At 40.9% G+C, this 18,684-nt stretch overlaps 2 protein-coding genes across 2 annotated transcripts; both read left to right on the plus strand.

The window, feature by feature from the left end:
* The first annotated feature begins 11,877 nt into the window (after positions 1-11,877).
* On the plus strand, positions 11,878-12,705 carry LOC138876119 (uncharacterized). Its single transcript, XM_070155017.1, has 2 exons — positions 11,878-12,261; positions 12,655-12,705. The coding sequence occupies exons 1-2, from the start codon at positions 11,878-11,880 to the stop codon at positions 12,703-12,705; spliced, it is 435 nt and encodes a 144-aa protein (XP_070011118.1).
* A 39-nt stretch (positions 12,706-12,744) lies between these two features.
* LOC138876120 (uncharacterized) lies at positions 12,745-16,006 on the plus strand. Its single transcript, XM_070155018.1, has 3 exons — positions 12,745-12,990; positions 13,288-13,485; positions 15,992-16,006. Exons 1-3 carry the CDS (start codon positions 12,745-12,747, stop codon positions 16,004-16,006), a joined length of 459 nt encoding a protein of 152 aa, XP_070011119.1.
* The last annotated feature ends 2,678 nt before the right edge of the window (positions 16,007-18,684 follow it).

Here is an 18,684-nt window from a genome sequence, read left to right on the forward strand (position 1 = left end):
GAAAAACAAAACAAATTTTTGGATATTGACATTTAAATCTGGAAGAGCAAAACAAATCTATGGATATTGACATTTAAATTTCGAATAGCAGAAAGGAATTAGCAAGCAAATAACATAATAAAAATACCTTTTCATCTTGTAGAACCAATTCAATGGAGAATATAGAGCCAGGATTAAAATGATCCGGTTTTTCCCACATACGGACAACGCGAACTTTCAACTTCCATTGCATCTTTGATATAGTTATATCCTTGATGAAATCATTGTTAGCGGCCATCTTTTGGGTAATTCGTAATTTTTGTTGAAATCTTGGTAGAAGAACGAACATTAGAATTGAAGCAGTTGTACATGTGGAAGAAATATATATTTTGAGCTTTGAGCAGTTGATACCCAATATAGTAAATCGTGGGTTTGACAGTTCAAAATAAGGTGACTTTGCAGAGAGAAAACGTGACTTTGCAGATAAAATTTAGGGTTAATTGAAGTTAAAATTTGTTTACCAAATTTTGTGGAGTAAAACGATTCCGGTCACGTTTGTTTAAAAATAATTACAATAAATTTAATTTAGATATATTACTGGAAGTTTGAACGGTTTTTTTGTTTTACCCACGTTCAATTAATGCTTGTTATTCAATTAATGCTTGTTAAACAAATTGTTTTACCCACGTTCAATTAAGGCTTGTTAAACAAATTTAAATTAATAAATAAACGCAGGGAATCTTCAGCGGCGGTTTTGGAATAAATGCAAAAAATCATTCATTTAATGATTTTAAACAAATTTAAATTAATTAATTCGAAGACAATCTTTACCGGCGGTTTTAGAAGAATTTTGCAAAAAAAATTTGAGTAAATAAGTTCTATCGAAAATACCTAATGTAATTAAGATTGTACTTCGTTAGTTTATTCCTAATATGTAGGAGTCTTGTCCGAATGTGACATGTGTCGTGCTTGCATTGTGACACTTGGCTTAATGAGGGGCTTTTATCCCCTGCTTTTAATTATAGATAGATTGGTTAAACAATTAAACAAATTAGTGGAGTTAAGAAGCCCAGCATTATTAGAGCTCAAATTTGTATTAGAAACATAATTTGAATTTAGTGGATTGGAGATAGAAGACTTATCTGCGGGCCTTGCAATGGCGGCTGCCTTACCTGGTTTGGCTAGTGGTGATTTCATGGAAAATGGCTTATTGACGAAATCATCTAGAACCCGTTGCATGCCTTTTCCTTTTCGAGAATGCTTGGATGGGAAAACAACTGTTTTCCATTCATGAGCACGGGATTGCAAAGATTTTGTTGGAATGGTGGCATGGGTACTTGCAGCTGCAGTATTTGGAGTAGGGGAGGGATGTTGTGATGAGGTGATTGGGGTAGGTTGGGAAGGACATAGATTTGGATTATGGCCAAACCATCCACAAGTTATGCATAGTAGATTAATACCCTCATACAAAATAGTTTGTTCATGGGAGCCAATATATACAGATGATTTGAGTGTTTCTTCAAGTGGTACCTCTATGCAAACACGCTCATAACGTCCTCGTGTTATGGAGGAAGTTCAGGCGTCCACTTTGAGTAGTTTACCCACTTTCGTTCTAATCCTTTGGAGGATTTTCAGATCATAAAACTCAGTAGGGAGTTCGGGAAGACGAATCCAAATCACAGAGTATGTGAGTTGCGCAGAGGAGGCAATGAACTTGGGCTCCCAACATCTCACAGAGAGAAAGTGATTAAACACAAATCAAGGTCCATCATGTTTTTCTCCTTTTAGAATTTAATTAGGAAGAAATCATCGCCAAAATCAATGAGTGGTAAGCCTTCTACATAGCAGTAAGCTTTTGTTTGAGTAGTTGATGACCTATTTTTCGGCCAAAAACTTTAATAATAATCGAATATTGCCAAGGGAGGTATAATAGACTCTTATCAGTGGAAGATAGTGGGATAAAATCTTCCGGATTTGCGGCAGCGATTATTTCATTAGTGAGGTCTAATAGTTGTTTATTGGAAAGGGTGGTTTGGCAATTTATAACATCTGGGGAACTGGAGAGTAGCTTCTGGCGGAAAGTGCTTGAGGTTGGAAGGGAGTGTGCTTCATCAATTTGCATAGTGCTGATGTCGGGTGGTTCAACGTGATCGGAGGGTGGGGTGTTCATAGCTTCACGATGAAGAAGTAACATTCAGATATACTCACTAAACAGTTTGTAAAACGGTACATTAGATATGAACTAATAATTTTAAAAGTATTAGGATCTTAAAAATCGAACTTCTGGATCCACCTATGTACTATATGCATTAAGCTCCCATGTATATTAAACTAATTACTATTAGTATCATCTATCTATATTAAAAGTACGAAGGCCCTTGTCGAAATATCGTTCGCCGTTTTTACCCTTCAAAATTAAAATTTACACTAAACAAAATAGTCATTTAATTATTTTCCTAATATTTAAGAATATTCATTTAATTATTCCCAACTTTTTAGGAATAGTCATTTAATTAACTTCCTAATTTAGGACTTTGAAATCAACTAAAACTTGACTTATTAGTAAAAAAATTCTTATTTCAATTATGTAGATCCCACTCCAACTTTTTTTGTCTTAAACGTGTTAACATTATAACTCAAGGTAGTAGTCACTTTTTTATTTTGGCATTTTACTTAAATGAGTCTGGTGGGGTTTGGATTTTTACACTCAAATAAAGTGGTAAAAATAATTAAATTTTATACATTTTATTTTTATTATAATTCAAAGATATTGTTTAAAATAATACTTATGTGAGTTTTTAAAAGTTATTTACTTATTTACACAGAAAACACACACAATATGCGTATTCTAAGACTAGTTTTATATATAAACATGTGCTATGTAAAAAGTGTAAGTTCGTGTGCTAGTTGGGAAACGCTATTTAACATTTTCAGGACTCCTTTGTAGAACAAGAGGTTACCCTGGTAGTAGGTTCTTGTGTGATTAAAGAAATTAGAAAAGTGTTTGTGATTGTTTAGTAAAGAAATATCGAAACAAAAAAGATGTAGTTGCATGTTTTACAAGACCATATGGTTTGAAGTGGTTTGATGACTTTTCTAGACTCATCTGTAACTGCCCAATGTATAAATTAAGTTGGGTGTTTAGTAATTGTCTTTTCTCCCTTTCTTCAGCAGGATGTCTTAAGATCGATGGCCTCGTACGTACCTTATGCTATCCCCATTGTTCATTTTGTCAATTGACCAAAAGTCACTAAAATGGTGTAACATTAGTATAAAAAAGTAATTTTTGTGTTAAAAACAAAATGACTTTACTACAAAATTTTCGATAGTAAAGCTACCATTTGAGCAATATACTCGTTGTCCAAGTAAACAAAGCTACCTTTTGTGGGTGCTTTCTTAAAGGCGAATCTAAAATTTTAATGCATCGTGGAAACTAGTATTCTGCTCAATTTGTGCCATTTAATGTTCAGAATGCCAAGTTATTTAAATTAATCATTTTCAATATATATATATATATATATATATATATATATATAGCTTTAAAAAAATCAAAGAATTAGCAAAAATCTATCCCTGAAATGCTTAAGTCATGATAGCCTTAGCGAGGTGCTCACAAGCCGCCATGTGTCGAAGCAATTCAAGGAACAATGAAGGTAGCGGCTGAGGAGTCATCAAAGATCAAGGTCGAGATCAAACACCCTTGACAGAGTTATAACGGCCAGTTTCAAGATAGGACATTAAACGAGAATATTCTAGTGGATATTCTCTACACTTGTACTATTAGGGTTTTTAGGAACATGTTCCCCATAAATAGAAAGAGACACAATGATAGAAGGGGATATTCATTTTGTAAAGAACACATTAATTTTGTAAGAGAGAATCTGGTCTTATTACATATATACAAAAATAACCTTTTTACCAAGATTCTTGCATAACATCTCCACTGGATCCAAGAACAACCCAAATGTTCAAAGGTTTATCAATCATTCATCATTATAAGAAAGAATATCCACCGATCTCATCCCTTCTCGGGTGACTCATACATTTTATTTACATAAATGTCATTTACTGTTATATTGTTATTAAATGCCATACTTCACCTTTTTGGATCATTAAATACCGTTATTATTGCTTATGCTCGTTGCCATTCGGATAAATATACTAGTTATTTGCCACGGTCACGACAACTTTACCTTTAGAATATTATTTTTAACTAAGATTAACTCTCATCCGTTTAAATATAATTGGTTAAACCAAGATTGATATTTTTGGTCAAACAGTTTGACGCTGTTTGTGGGGATTTCTTAGTTAATTTTTTTAGTTTTCTTTAGATCTGCAGCTAACGTGAGTCACTAACCCCACAAACCCTAAGATCTTTCTCTTTCTCTGCATGTACAAAAACCTACATGGCAGGTATCCAAGGATAGAGGACTAAAGTAAAAGGTAACCTCCCCACCAACCTCATGAACGCTATCAACGAGAGTTGTGAGACATTAAGCGAGGACGTGATGCCCACTACCTCCCTCAGGCACGAGAGGTTGCCTCCCCCCAATGTATCATAACAAAACCAAATGTAAAAGGGGCCTCCACGTCCACAAAAGAAGCGTGGCCCCAGCCGTGAAAAAGCTCCTCGAAGCATGGCTAACTGATACGCTAGTGAGCGTGCTCAACAAGCCCACTCCATGCACGACTACAGAGACTGCAAGAACCTACGCAATACAACAACTGGATGAACGAGGTGACCGACTAGTCGTACCAACGCCAGGTATAATTCACAACGTTACTAACAATGTAGGCGATAACGTTCTTGCTTCTGTTCTAAGAAGGATGGAAGAAATAGAGAACGAAAACAAAGGACTCAGGGATCAAATGAAAGAACACCAAGAACAAGTTGACAAAATACCGGACGCTCCTAAGCTATTGCCAAAGAGGGATGTTGGAAGGTTCATAGAGAAGTCGTACAACGAAGAAGCAGCTCCGCATACCATACCAAAGACCTTCAAAATGCCACCCTACCTCGAGATATACGACAGAACGACTGATCCCAAAGATCACGTGACTCATTATGTCACCGTCGTGAAAGGTAACGACCTTACCAGGGAACAAGTGCCCTCCATTTTGCTGAAGAAGTTTGGCAAAACCCTTATGAGGGAGCATTAACATGATACTCACAACTACCAGCCCGCTCCATAGAACTTTTGAAGAAATGGTGATACGTGGGGATTTTGACTGTTTATTAGGGCTTTCAGCTTCTTTTTAGTCTAAAAGCATTGAATTATATTCCCAAAACTAATGAAACTGTGCAAAATTGCAGGAATGATAGAAATTGATCTCCCAAGATGAAATCCAACTCAAAAAGGAGTAGCCTGAGGCATAAGGCAATAAAAGGCACAAGAGCACAACTGTGCGGTTCGCAAAAGGAATTCTGCAGCTGCAGAAGAAATTGCGGACCGCAGATTTCCATCTGTGGCTGCAACCAAAGAAGGAACATTTAGCAGACATTTGTGCAAGTTGCGAAAAGCGCATGAATTGTGCGACTGCAAAGATGGGCTAAGAGTTGAAGTTCAGAGAGTGTGCAAAAAGACCAAGTCCAGGAGCCTCTATGAATTATGGACCACACAAGAATTATGTGGCCGCAGAAGAATGCCTTGCGATCGCAACCCTAATTGTGCGAACCACAGATGAGTTGCCTCACGACCGTAGTTCAGAAATGTGCGGCCGCAGACCCCAAGTTCCTAACAGATGAAGAAATATGCGGACTACACATGGAATTGTGCGGCCGCAGAACCTTCAGAGGGGCATTTTTGTCCATGATTTTCAGCCTTGTATAAATAGACGAGTTTCACGAAATTAGGTCAAGTTTGAACATCCGAAAATCCTGTAGTCATTTTTCTTTGTTGTTTTAGGAAATTTTAGCTTATTTTGGTGTTTTAACATTAGATTTCTTTATTTAATCTTCCAATATGAGTTTTATTAGCTTTTCTTCTTTGTTTTCATCAATACCCACTATGAGTAGCTAGATTTTTACTAGGGTTGGGTCCTTATGGGTGATTGATTTTATGCTTGTTTATGATTGGGTGTTTATTATTTAGCTTAGTTTATGCTTCAATTGTGGAATTAATGGTTGCAAATTGATTCATGCCTATTTGACTTAGTCTCTTCTTGAGAAAGAGGGACCTAGTCTAGGATAACTTCACTAACAAGGAATTGGGTCAATTGAGAGATTGATTAACCTAGTTAAAGGGTTCAACTTAGAGATAGTAACAACCCCAGTTGAGCTCTTATCAACTATTTTAGTTGATACCCAATTGGTCTTGAGAAAGCCAAATTGGGCAAAACCATTCTCTAACCAAGAGGTATTGAGTGGGTAACATAGAGTTGTGAGATATAATACACCCCAATCAACAAAATGAGCAATAAAAGTCTTTATACCATTAGGCAAACACCTAGGTCATGGTCACAACCCTAGGCTTTTACATATTTGAAAAAACCTCAAAAGCAACTATCTCTAGTCTTGTGTCTTTGTTTTGCAATCCTTAGATTAACATTAGAAATAGAAACAAAAACCTCATTGTGGAAGTGCAATCTAGATACTTCAGCTCATTCCAAATATATACTTCTAGCTCCCATCTTAGCTCCATGCGGATTCGACCCCGACTCTTAGTTGGGTTTTATTATTGCATACGACCGTTACATATCTCTATTGAGGTGTGCATTTGGACGTGATCAATTTTTAGCACCATTGCCTAGGAATTAAAAATGGTGTTATCTATATATTTGGGTTTATGTGTGGATTATCTTCTTTTCCTTCCGTGTTACTAATTTTTGTGAATCAATTATTGGTACAATTATGGCGGCAAATAATGAACTCGAAAACATGCCTTTGGGGGATGTGGACATTGATGATGACCAAGTTGAAGAGGTTCCTCTTGAACCTCAATCCAATAGAAGAGGTCGGGCACCTCATGACAATGTCCCTACTCTACCCCCACCTCCACCACGAGCGGCTCCACACTGGGTGTTACCCAATGAAGGGTATGCAAGTGCAATAGTCCCTCCCCGTATTAGGGCGAACAACTTTCAAATCACCAGTGTGATGCTCACTTTGGTAGAGCAACGAGGTTTCTTCACCGGGGCTCCAAGTCAAAATGCGTATAAACACTTGAAAGGCTTTGTGGACACTTGTTGGGGGAGCAAAATAAACAAATGTTTCCGAGGATGCATTGTGGCTAAGGCTTTTTACCTTCTCTCTACGGGGGAAAGATTTAGATTGGTTGGAACGATTGTCGAACCATTCCATTCGTACTTGGGATAAATTGGCGGAGAAATTTATTTCTAAGTTCTTCTCTCCCGAGCATATGGCTACACTTAGAGATGAGATTCTAGCATTCAAGCAAGAGCCCAATGAACCATTAAACGAGATATGGGAGCGATATAGAACAATGGTCAAAGAATGTCCCAACAACGATATGACGGAGAATATGATTCAACAAACTTTCTATCATGGGATTAACACAACCAACCAATATATAGTGAATTAACTTGCCGGTGGAAATTTTATGACTATGCCTTATGCGAAGGCTTGTGAGATTTTGGATGAAATAGAGGAATCATCATCGTCATGGCAATCCCGGGTTAATGTCCTACAAGGTGATCCAAACATGATTCACCTCCATAAAGAGTTGCATGACCATGGGCAAGCCATTGCCAAATTGACTACTACCATGAATCTACTAGCAAAGGTGAAACTTCATCAAGTGCAAAATCCTAAGCAAGTCAATGCCATGGAAGAGGTGAACATGATGGTAAACAAGAGAAGAACAAAGGATCCACAAGTGCAAAATCAAGTGGAGAATTATGTGCAAGAGGATATTGGGTTTGATCAAGATGACTCTTATAATGAACAAGAAGAGGAGGTGCGATATGTGAACAACTTGAAAGGGCAAAGAAACAACTTCCAAGGCCTGAATCAACAATAATGGCGACTTCAAAGTAATCAAGGTAATTGGAACTCTAACAATCAAGGTAATTGGAGTGGTGGGAACAATCAAGGAAATTGGCATAACAACAACAATTAAGGAAATTAGAGTGATGGCAATAATCAAGGTAATTAGAGTGGCAATAATCAAGGAAATGGGGGGGGGGTTGATAACTAGGGATTTTGACGCATTTTATACTCCTTCTTGCTTATGCTTTGATTATAAATTCATACAAAATAGTCCTAAAAGGCTCATAAGTTGTGCTTGATTACAGATTTGATCAATAAAGTGACAAGATGTCAAAGATCAGCTCAAAAGGAGTGAAACTTGCACAAGTACCAAAGACAAGACAAACTTAGGAAAACAGGCCTAGTGCGGCCGCACTACACTTTGTACGGACCATACTAGGGTGATTCAGAGAGCTGGTACTTAAGGCATTAAGGCAGTGCGACCGCAAAAGGTTTTGTGCAGTTCGCACTGAAGGCAATGCGGCTGCACTACCATTCTGTGTGGTCCACAGAGCCAAGGTTTAGAGAGGGTGAAGTTGGAGCTTTCAAGCCTGTGCGGTCCGCGGTCCAGTTTGTGCGGACCGCACTAGAAGCCTCCGTGGCCGCGGTCCATTCTGTGCGGTCCGCGGAGCCTGAGTTCAGAGAGCCAAGTTTTCAAGTTCAAGAGCCTAGTGCGGCCGCACACCATTTTGTGCGGTCCGCACTAACCCGCAGGGGCATTTTTGTCCAGTTTTTCCAGCTTAGTATAAACATATCCTTTTCCATTTTTAGGGCATCAAACATTTGAGAATAGCTGTTACGCTCGTAGGAACGTATCTTGTAGCCATTTTGGGTATTTTTACTTACTTTTTATCATTGAATCTTTGTATTTAGCTTAGCAATTAATTAATATGTGTTCATCTTCATCTATTTCTCTGTTTTTCTCTTCAAGTATGAGTAGCTAGACCCATCAACTAGAGTTATGGCTCAACCTTAGTGTGGGTAATTGACGGGTGTTGCAATTTAGGGCTAGATTGACTATGGGTATTTGCTATTTGGGTCAATTTTATGGTTTAATTACTAAATTAGTGGTTGCAAACACTAGTTTGTGCTAAGTTGACTTGGGCTCTTCTTGAGAAAGAGAGCCTTAGTCTCCGAAATTGATCCAACAAGGAATTGGGATGGACTCAAGAGAATTGATAGTCTCAATTAAAGGGTTAAACCTCGAGAAAGTAATACCCGACTTGAACCCTAGTTGCTTGAGCAAACATGCATACCCAATTGGTCTTGAAAAAGTTAATTGGGCAAAATCATTCTTTCTACCGAGAGGTGTGAGAGTGGGTAATATGGAGCAACAGTTATAACATATTCCCCAATCATGTCAATCATGTCTTAGACGCAATTACCCATCAATTGGCCACCTAGGTGAAAGTCACTACCCTAGTGCCTTTTAGAATAGTTGAACAACTTGTAGCATTTTTCTCTTAGCTTAATCTAGTTGAAATTATAATTTGTAGTTTGATAATAGTAGAATTATAAAAGAAAACCCAAAAATGAATAGAAGTGCAATTTGGAACAATACGCAATCCCAACCTAAATAGATACTGAACTCCCTTTCTATCTCTCTGTGGATATCGATCCCAACCCAAAATCGGGTAAAACCTATTGCGACCCTCTCTAGCTACTTATTAGTGGTGTAGAGTTGGCTGCGATCACTTTTTGGCGCCCTTGTCGGGGAGCTAACGGTTTTGGATATCTATTTAGTTAGTTTTGTGTATTGTTCTTCTTTCCTTCTTTGTTACTTACTTCTTTGTGTTACTACTCAGGTACCAATATGGCATTGAACAATGCTAATGACCCTCTTGGAAACGTGATTGCGGAGAAGGAGGTAGATGATGTTGAACAAGATGAGGCGCCTCTTGTACCTCAAGGACAACGTAGAGGCCGCAATGCCAATGCTAATCCAAATGACAATATTCCAGACCCTCCTCTGCCACCTCCAAGAGTGGCTCCCAGAGTACTTCCGAATCAGGGTTATGCAAGTGCTATTGTCCCACCTAGAATCCGGGCGGGCAACTTTCAGATAACCAATGTAATGTTGACTTTACTTGAGCAACGTGGGTACTTCACGGGTGCTGCGGATCAAAATGCCTACAAACATCTCAAGGGGTTCATAGATACATGCTGGGGGAGCAAACAGACGAATGTATCCGAGGATGCTCTTAGGTTGAGACTTTTCCATTCTCACTTCGGGGAAGGCATTAGACTGGCTCGAGAGACTCCCCAACCATTCCATCACAACTTGGGATGAGTTGGCAGATAAATTCATTTCTAAATTCTTTTCACCCGAGCATATGGCGGCACTACGAGATGAGATATTGGCTTTCAAGCAAGAGCCCACGGAACCTTTGCATGAGATTTGGGAGTGGTATAGAACGATGGTGAAGGAATGCCCCAATAATGATATGACTGACACTATGATCCAACAAACTTTCTACCGGGGCATCAATACAACAAATCAATGCATAGTGAACCAACTTGCCGGGGGAAACTTTATGAAGCTGTCATATGATGAGGCATGTGATGTACTTGATGAGCTGGATGACATTTCTTCTGGATGGCAAAGTAGAGCCAATGTACCTCAAGGCGACCCTACGGTTATTCATTTGCACAAGGAATCACATGACCATGGGCAAGCTATAGCGGAGTTGACAACTACTATGAATCAATTGGCTAAGGCACAGTTACAACAAGTCCAAAATCCTCGCCAAGTGAATGTCATGGAGGATGTTAATATGCTTGTCAACAAAAGAAGGCAAAGAAGGCAACAAAACCCAGGGAATTATGAGCAATATGATGATGCATGTGATGGTTTTCAAAATGATGGTTATGATGACCAAAGTGAAGAGGTTCAATATGTAACCAACTATCAAGGCCAACGGGGAAACTCTTCCAACCAACAACAGTGGCGACCTCAAGGCAATTGGGGTAACCAATAATAAAACAGTGGTAATTGGGGGAACAACAACCAAAATAACAACTGGGGAAATCAGAACAACAATCAAGGCAACCAAGGGAATTGGAATGGTAATAATAATAATTGGGGTGGCAATAATAATCAAGGATGATGGAACAATGGAAACCAAGGAAAAGTGGGGCAAGGCTTTCAAAGGCCCCCAATGTACCAACAACCGAACAATCCACCACCATTTCCATCTCAAGGTCCTAGTTCTTCGGGTAATGATATGAGTGGAATTGAAATGATGTTCGAGCAGATGATGAAGAGGAATGCGGATTTTGATGCACAATTAGCTTCTCACAACACCTCTATCCGAAACTTGGAGGTGCAATTAGGCCAATCCTCTCAGTCATTGAATACTCGCCCGAAGGGTGCTCTACCAAGTGATATGGTAGTGAACCCAAAGGGTGGGAACAATCATGTTATGGCGGTTACAACAAGAAGTGGGAGTGGCGGTGATGTGAATGCCTCTAAGCAAAAGCAAGTCGTGGATGATGATGTTGAGTTGCAAGATGACAAAGTCCCTTTGATAGTTGAAGATATGGTTGATGAAAATGTGAACAATGAAGTGAGGATTGATATTCAAGAAGTCGAGGTGGAAACTCAAAATGATGTGAACCCGTCTAGGGAACACATAATTGACATGCCGGAGCCAGTTGTGCCAAAAGCCAAGGCTCCTTTGCCAAGGCCACCTCCACCTTATCCTCAAAGGCTCGCGAAGCAGAAGAATGATAATCAGTTTAAAAAGTTCATTGATATGATGAAGAGCTTATCCATTAATGTGCCTTTAGTGGAGGCACTTGAACAAATGCCGGGTTATGCAAAATTCATGAAAGACTTGGTTACAAAGAAGCGTTCTATGGATTGTGAAACTATAAAGATGACTCACCAAGTTAGTGCTATAATGCATTCAATGGCCCCGAAGCTTGAAGATCTCGGTGCTTTCACCATTCCTTGCACCATTGGGAGTGCGGATTTCGCCAAGTCTCTATGTGACTTGGGAGCTAGTATCAATTTGATGCCCTACTCGGTTTTCAAAATTTTGGGTATCGGGCAACCTAGGCCAACCTCAATGAAACTTCAAATGGCTGATCGATCGATGAAGCGACCTTTGGGCATTATTGATGACGTGCTTGTCCTAGTGGACAAATTCATATTGCCGGCTGACTTTGTGATTTTGGATTGTGAGGTGGACTTTGAGGTTCCTATTATCTTGGGACGACCTTTCCTTGTAACGGGGAAGGCATTGGTTGATATTGAAGCAGGTGAGATCACTTTCCGAGTGGGAGATGAAAAGGTTGTCTTTTATGTGTGCAAATCTATGAAGCAGCCCAACAGTACCGAGGTGTGCTCTTTTGTTGACCTCATCACAACAGTGATAATTGATGACACCAGTGCAATGATCAATGTGGAGGACCCATTGGAAGCCGTATTGTTAAATCTTGATGTCAATGAGGATGCAAGCCGAGTGGAGTGCGTGAATGCTTTACATGGAATGGGCTCTTATTCTTTTGAGCCTAGAAAATTGTCTTTGGATCTTGAAAATCGGAAAACTCCACCAACAAAACCATCAATTGAGGAGCCACCGGTGTCGGAGTTGAAACCACTGCCTCCATACCTCAGGTATGAGTTCTTGGGCTCAAATTCTACTTTACCAGTTATTATTTCTTCTTGCCTTACTAACATGCAGGTTGAGGCCACTTTGGCGGTGCTTCAAAAGCGGAAAAGGGCAATTGGATAGACTTTGACTGACATTCGGGAAATAAGCCCCGCATTCTGTATGCAAAAAATTTTCTTGGAGGATGATGAAAAGCCTTCCTTGGAGCATCAAAGAAGATTGAACGAGGCAATGCAAGAAGTGGTGAAGAAAGAAGTGATCAAGTGGTTGGATGTCGGTGTTGTGTACCCCATTTCCGATAGCTCATGGACTTCTCCGGTTCAATGTGCACCGAAAAAGGGTGGTATGACTGTGGTAACAAATGAAAACAATAAACTTATTCATACTCGGATAGTTACCGGATGGAGGGTATGTATGGACTACCGGAAGCTAAACAAGGTGACCCGAACGGATCATTTCCCATTGCCATTCCTTGGCCAAATGCTTGATCGTCTTGCGGGGCGTGCTTTTCATTGCTTTTTGGATGGATACTCGGGGTATAATCAAATCTTAATTTCCCTAGAGGACCAGGAGAAGACCACCTTTACATGTCCATATGGAAGCTTCGCATTATCTCGAATGTCGTTTGGGTTGTGTAATGCTCCGGTGACCTTCCAACGATGCATGATGGCTATTTTCACTGACATGGTGGAAGATATCTTGGAGGTCTTCATGGATGATTTCAGTGTGATTGGTGATTCCTTTGAAGAGTGTTTGAGAAATTTGGATAGAGTATTAGCCCAATGTGAAGACACCAATCTCGTGCTTAATTGTGAAAAATGCCACTTTATGGTGGAGGAAGCCATAGTGTTGGGCCACAAGATTTCAAAGCATGGAATTGAAGTTGACAAAGCCAAGATAGAGGTGATTTCAAGGCTTCCTCCCCCCATTTCCGTCAAGGGGGTGAGGAGTTTTCTTGAGCACGCGGGGTTCTACCGGAGGTTTATAAAAGATTTTTCAAAGGTGGTAAACCCCTTGTGCAAGCTACTAGAAAATGATGCAAAGTTTGTGTTCGATGAGGGATGTATGCAAGCATTTGAGCTTCTAATGCTTAAGTTGACCACTACCCCAATCATTACCGCACCAAATTGGAGCTTGCCTTTTGAGCTCATGTGTGACGCAAGTGACGTTGTGGTTGGGGCTGTCTTGGGTCAAAAGGTTAACAAGTTTCATCCGGTTTACTACGCAAGCAAGACCATGAATGAGGCTCAAAGGAACTACACGGTTACCGAAAAAGAGTTGTTGGCCATAGTGTTTGCAATGGAAAAGTTCTGACCGTATGTTATGGGGGCCAAGGTCATAATGCACACCGATCATGCCGCCCTTAGGTACTTGATGACAAAGAAAGACTCCAAGGCAAGATTGATGCGATGAGTGTTACTACTTCAAGAGTTTGGTCTAGAAATTATGGACCGGAAAGGTAGTGAGAACCAAGTGGCGGACCACTTGTCCCATTTGGAGGAGGAGGGGAGGCCTTGTGATGGCCTTAAAATCAATGATTCATTTCCCAACGAACAACTCCTTGCGGTGTCAAAGAATGATATGCCATGGTTTTTCGATGTTGCCAATTACCTTGTGATCAGAGTAACCCTGTGTGAGCTCTCTTCTAACCAAAAGAAGAAGCTCAAGCGGGATAGTTTGGATTTCTATTGGGATGAGCCATACTTGTTCAAGATTTGCACGGATGGTGTGATTCGTAAATGTGTCCCGGAGAAAGAACAATTGAGTATCTTAGAGGCTTGCCATTCTTCACCCTATGGTGGCCATCACGGTGGGGTGAGGACCGCCTCAAAAGTTCTTAGTTGTGGATTCTATTGGACAACCTTGTTCAAAGATGCGGGGGATTTTGTGAAGAGGTGTGGCGAATGCCAAAGAGCGGGTGGAATTTCAAAAAGGGATGAGATGCCTCTCAATACCATTCTTAAAGTGGATATCTTTGATGTTTGGGGCATCGATTTCATGGGTCCATTTGTTAACTCTTGTGGGAATACTTACATTCTCATGGCGGTTGACGATCTCTCAAAATGGGTTGAAGCCGTGGATTTGCCTAACAATGAAGCCCGGAGTGTTGTTGCATTTCTTAAGAAGAGCATTTTCACAAGGTTTGGCACTCCCCGTGCGATTATTAGTGATGGGGGATCTCGTTTTTGTAATAAAGCTTTCGACACGTTGCTTTCTAAGTATGGTGTCAATCAAAAAGTTTCTACCCCCTATCAACCTCAAGCAAGTGGTCAAGTGGAAGTCTCCAACCGGGAAATCAAAAGCATATTGTCAAAGACGGTTAATGCAAATAGGACCGATTGGTTGAAGAAGTTGGATGACGCTCTATGGGCTTATCAAACAACTTACAAAACTTCGATTGGTATGTCTCCGTATTGGTTGGTGTTTGGTAAAGCTTGCCATCTACCGGTTGAGTTAGAGCACAAGGCCATATGGGCTTTGAGGAAGCTTAATCTTGAGTGGGCCACAGTCCATTCTGTGCGGACCGCAGAGCATTGCCTTCTCAGGTTTGAACATAACTGTGCAGTGCGGAACGCGGTCCATTTTGTGTGATCTGCACTGGTTGGTTAGAATGGGCCCCAGTGTTTTTCTATAAATAGACCCTGAGGGACCCCTTTTACTCTTTTCACAAAATTTGAACCTCAGAGCTTATAAACACTGTTCATTCATATCTCTGCATGTAATTAGCTGCTTAGGATCATCATTCCTCAATTCATCTCATAACTGGTAACTTTGAAATCATTTTTTTTCTTGTTAATTTTGTAATTTCGTTTAATTTTTGTTTTTCTTAGCTTCTTTTCTTCTTCCTCTCATATTTATTTCAATTGCCTAGGCTAGAGTAGTTAAATTTTTAATTCATGAGGACTTTGTTAGTTTAATGGACTGGGAAATGATTTAGGGACACTAATAAGGAGAAAAATTGGACTTTAAGGCAAAATTTCATGAACCCTAATTTAGTGCTGTTTTTGGGCACTCAGTGCGGACCGCGGTCGTTTCTGTGCGGTCCGCAGTAAAATTTTGTGCAGACCGCACTGAAGAACTTCTGGGAAGCTGAACATTGGGCAGTGTGTCTGCACTACATTTTGTGCGGTCCGCACTGGCCCTTGTGTGGTCGCACTTCTTTTTTGTGTGGTCTGTACTATCACGATACAGAGGGTGGGTATTCTAAACCCCACCCTTGTTCGGACCACAGTCAATTTTGTGTGGTCCGCACTGACCCTTGTGCGGCCGCACTCCATTTTGTGCGGTCCGCACTGGGCTGTTTTCTGCAATTGTTTGCAATTCTTCATGCCTGATCTGCAACTCATTCTGTAACACTGTTTTCAACAACTGCAATGATATTAACGAGTTCATTTGATTGTGCTTGCAGGCTATGGTTAAATAACAAGGAAAAGGCTCGAAACAACCTGGCAGAGGTGAATTCTCCCAGGGTGCAAAATAGAAAATGGTCAAACTCACTCCCCAAGCCAGACAAAACATCAAGAACATAAGTAAGGCCATAAAAGCGGCTGACAGAGCCATTGATATGTCGGGGAGTGAGTACGAGCACTCTCGGGAGATCTCTTCGGACTCAATCCCAAAATACATCCAGTATTTGGAGAGGGCCAGACACAGAGACACTCTTCCCCCTTCCCCCGCTGCTCAAGCATCAGTGAACATTTCTTCTAGGTTGTCTGAGGGCTCAGGTGAAGGTAGTGGGGAATACTCCACCTCTCCCACAGCTTCATTATCCGGGGAGGGTGCAGGAGGAGGTGAGGAGGATATACATGCAGATGAGGGAGTAGCTGAAGGTGGTGAGCCTCAAGTGGGAGGCGTTGCTATAACTAGGAAGCCTGAAGCTTGGGAGGATAGGTTTGTAAGTGAAGTGGCGTACCATAAGTTTAGGGAGTAGTGGCCGGTGAGAAAGTTGATACCAGAGTGGAGTTTCATTGACAAAGACTTACTACCCCACAACCCCAACGTGCAGAGATAATTTAGAACTAGAGTGGGTTGGGAGCACTTCCTAGATGCTTGTGTGGACGCCAACGAACACTTGGTCAAGGAGTTTTATTGCAATGTAGCCCACATCAAAAAGGGCTCCAAAGTGACCAAGGTTCGGAACCTCAAGGTGTTATTTGATGGGAAGTCGATTAATGAATATCTGGGCTTCAATGAGGAGGATGAAACTCTATATATGGCGAAGATGGAGATGGGCGAGGAGGTCCATCCATGGCTAGCATAGTACCTGGCAATCCCAAGTACCGTCCCCGATTGGTTGACTACTGGGGTCAAAATATTGAGATGGACCTTGAACTTTGAAGCGAGGGGATGGGAGACTTTTGTTTGCAGCCGGTTGGACCCTACCACTCATGACAACACCCTTCCTCTCCACCGGGCTGTATTGGTTGCTTCGATTATAGCGGGGTACCCCATAAATATGGGGAATGTGATGTCCCGGATTATCACTATTGTGGGCGCGGAGCATGACCAGAACTATCCTTTCCCTAGTTTCCTCACAATGTACTTTCGGGACCTGAATGTGGACAAAAGGCCCTATGACATCAAGGTCAAGGCGACAGCCCCATTTTCCTGGTATAGTATAAAGGGGGATGACAACCCCAAGAGCATGAACTACAAAGTACCAGCTATTGCTCCAACTGGCCAGTCTGAGGAGCTGGTTGAGGTAGTGGCTTCTGCTGAGCATACCCCCACATCTCCAGATATCCCTCCCGATCCATCCACATCCTCAGCCATTCCTCCTAGACCATCCCCATCAGCAGGCCCGGAGATCCCATCAACCCGGGCCCATTCTATTACTGCCCACCGTCTGAGCCAAACACTTTTGAGTATCAATAACTGGATGCAGACTACCTCATCCAAGTTGTCCATTTTGACTACCACTGTAGAGACTCAGTCGGTTCCCCCAGATCCACAGGTGCCGCAGTCGATAAAGGATGCGCTCAAAGAGATACTTGACAACCAGAAGAATATCCTCGATACTCAGGCTATGCTCTCAAAGGCAGTCAATTCACATAGCAAGGCTCTCAAGGAGCTTGCTAAGGAGAATAAGAAGCTGCGGAAGACATGGGCCTCCAAGGAGTCCGTGAAGGTGCTGCGGGTAGATGTTGATAGACTGAAGGCAGACCAGCTGCCTTTAGACTTGTTGCTTGATGACCTAGTGCCAGCAGCTCACCCACAGCCGAAGCAGATACAGAAACCTCTAAAGAGGAGGAGGAGGATTCCTAGAGCTGATGATGCTGTCATCCAATTGGCGGACCCACCGGAGACTTCCTCCAGTCAGCCACAGGATGTACCAGTTCTAGAGCCTGTCGAGGTCCAGGCCCAGGTCCCAATAGCAGAGGAGCAGACCACCGAGAACCAGTCTGAGGTTCCCGAGGACACAGAGGACCCAGGGACCACCCATGATCCTATGCAGACAGACTAGGCTTAGGGAGTCTTCTATATCCTTTTTCTCTATTTTTTTGGTGCTTATTTAGACTAGTTGGCATTGGGGACAATACCAGCTTTCATTTGAGGGGGGTAGGCCATACTATTCATTTGATGGATGACTGTATATATATTGATATATTGTTATGCTTTCTTGATTTTTCATCTTTGGTCTGTATATAATTTGATATTTAGTTACATTTATTGCACTTTTATTTTACTTTGGTTATGTATATAAAGTTATATCATATTATATATATTCATCCCATCCGTTGTATATTCAAATCCCCTCTTGTATATATTCATTCTATTTTCCACAAATAATTTTCTTTTTTAGCTTCTTATTTATGTTCGTAGATTTTTGTTTTGTTTTGGACGTTTTCAATAAGCCTTTGGTTTTCTTAATGTCACGGTTCTTTCCAAAGGTGGAGTGTTGTGTGAACCGGGTGGCTCTTCCCAGTGATGGATGGCGTGACAACATTATTAAGGGTTTGAGTCCGTTTTCCTTTTTGTTTTTAGTAGTTTGTAGTTAAGGATACCTCAAGTAAAGCTTCACTTGGGCCTAGCACATTTGCCTTTGATCTCATGATAAAAAATAAGTTGTTGTGTTTAGGATGGTGAAAGTCATGACCTTGA

Source organism: Nicotiana sylvestris, chromosome 8 (genome assembly GCF_000393655.2).
Source record: "Nicotiana sylvestris chromosome 8, ASM39365v2, whole genome shotgun sequence".
Taxonomy (NCBI): domain Eukaryota; kingdom Viridiplantae; phylum Streptophyta; class Magnoliopsida; order Solanales; family Solanaceae; genus Nicotiana; species Nicotiana sylvestris.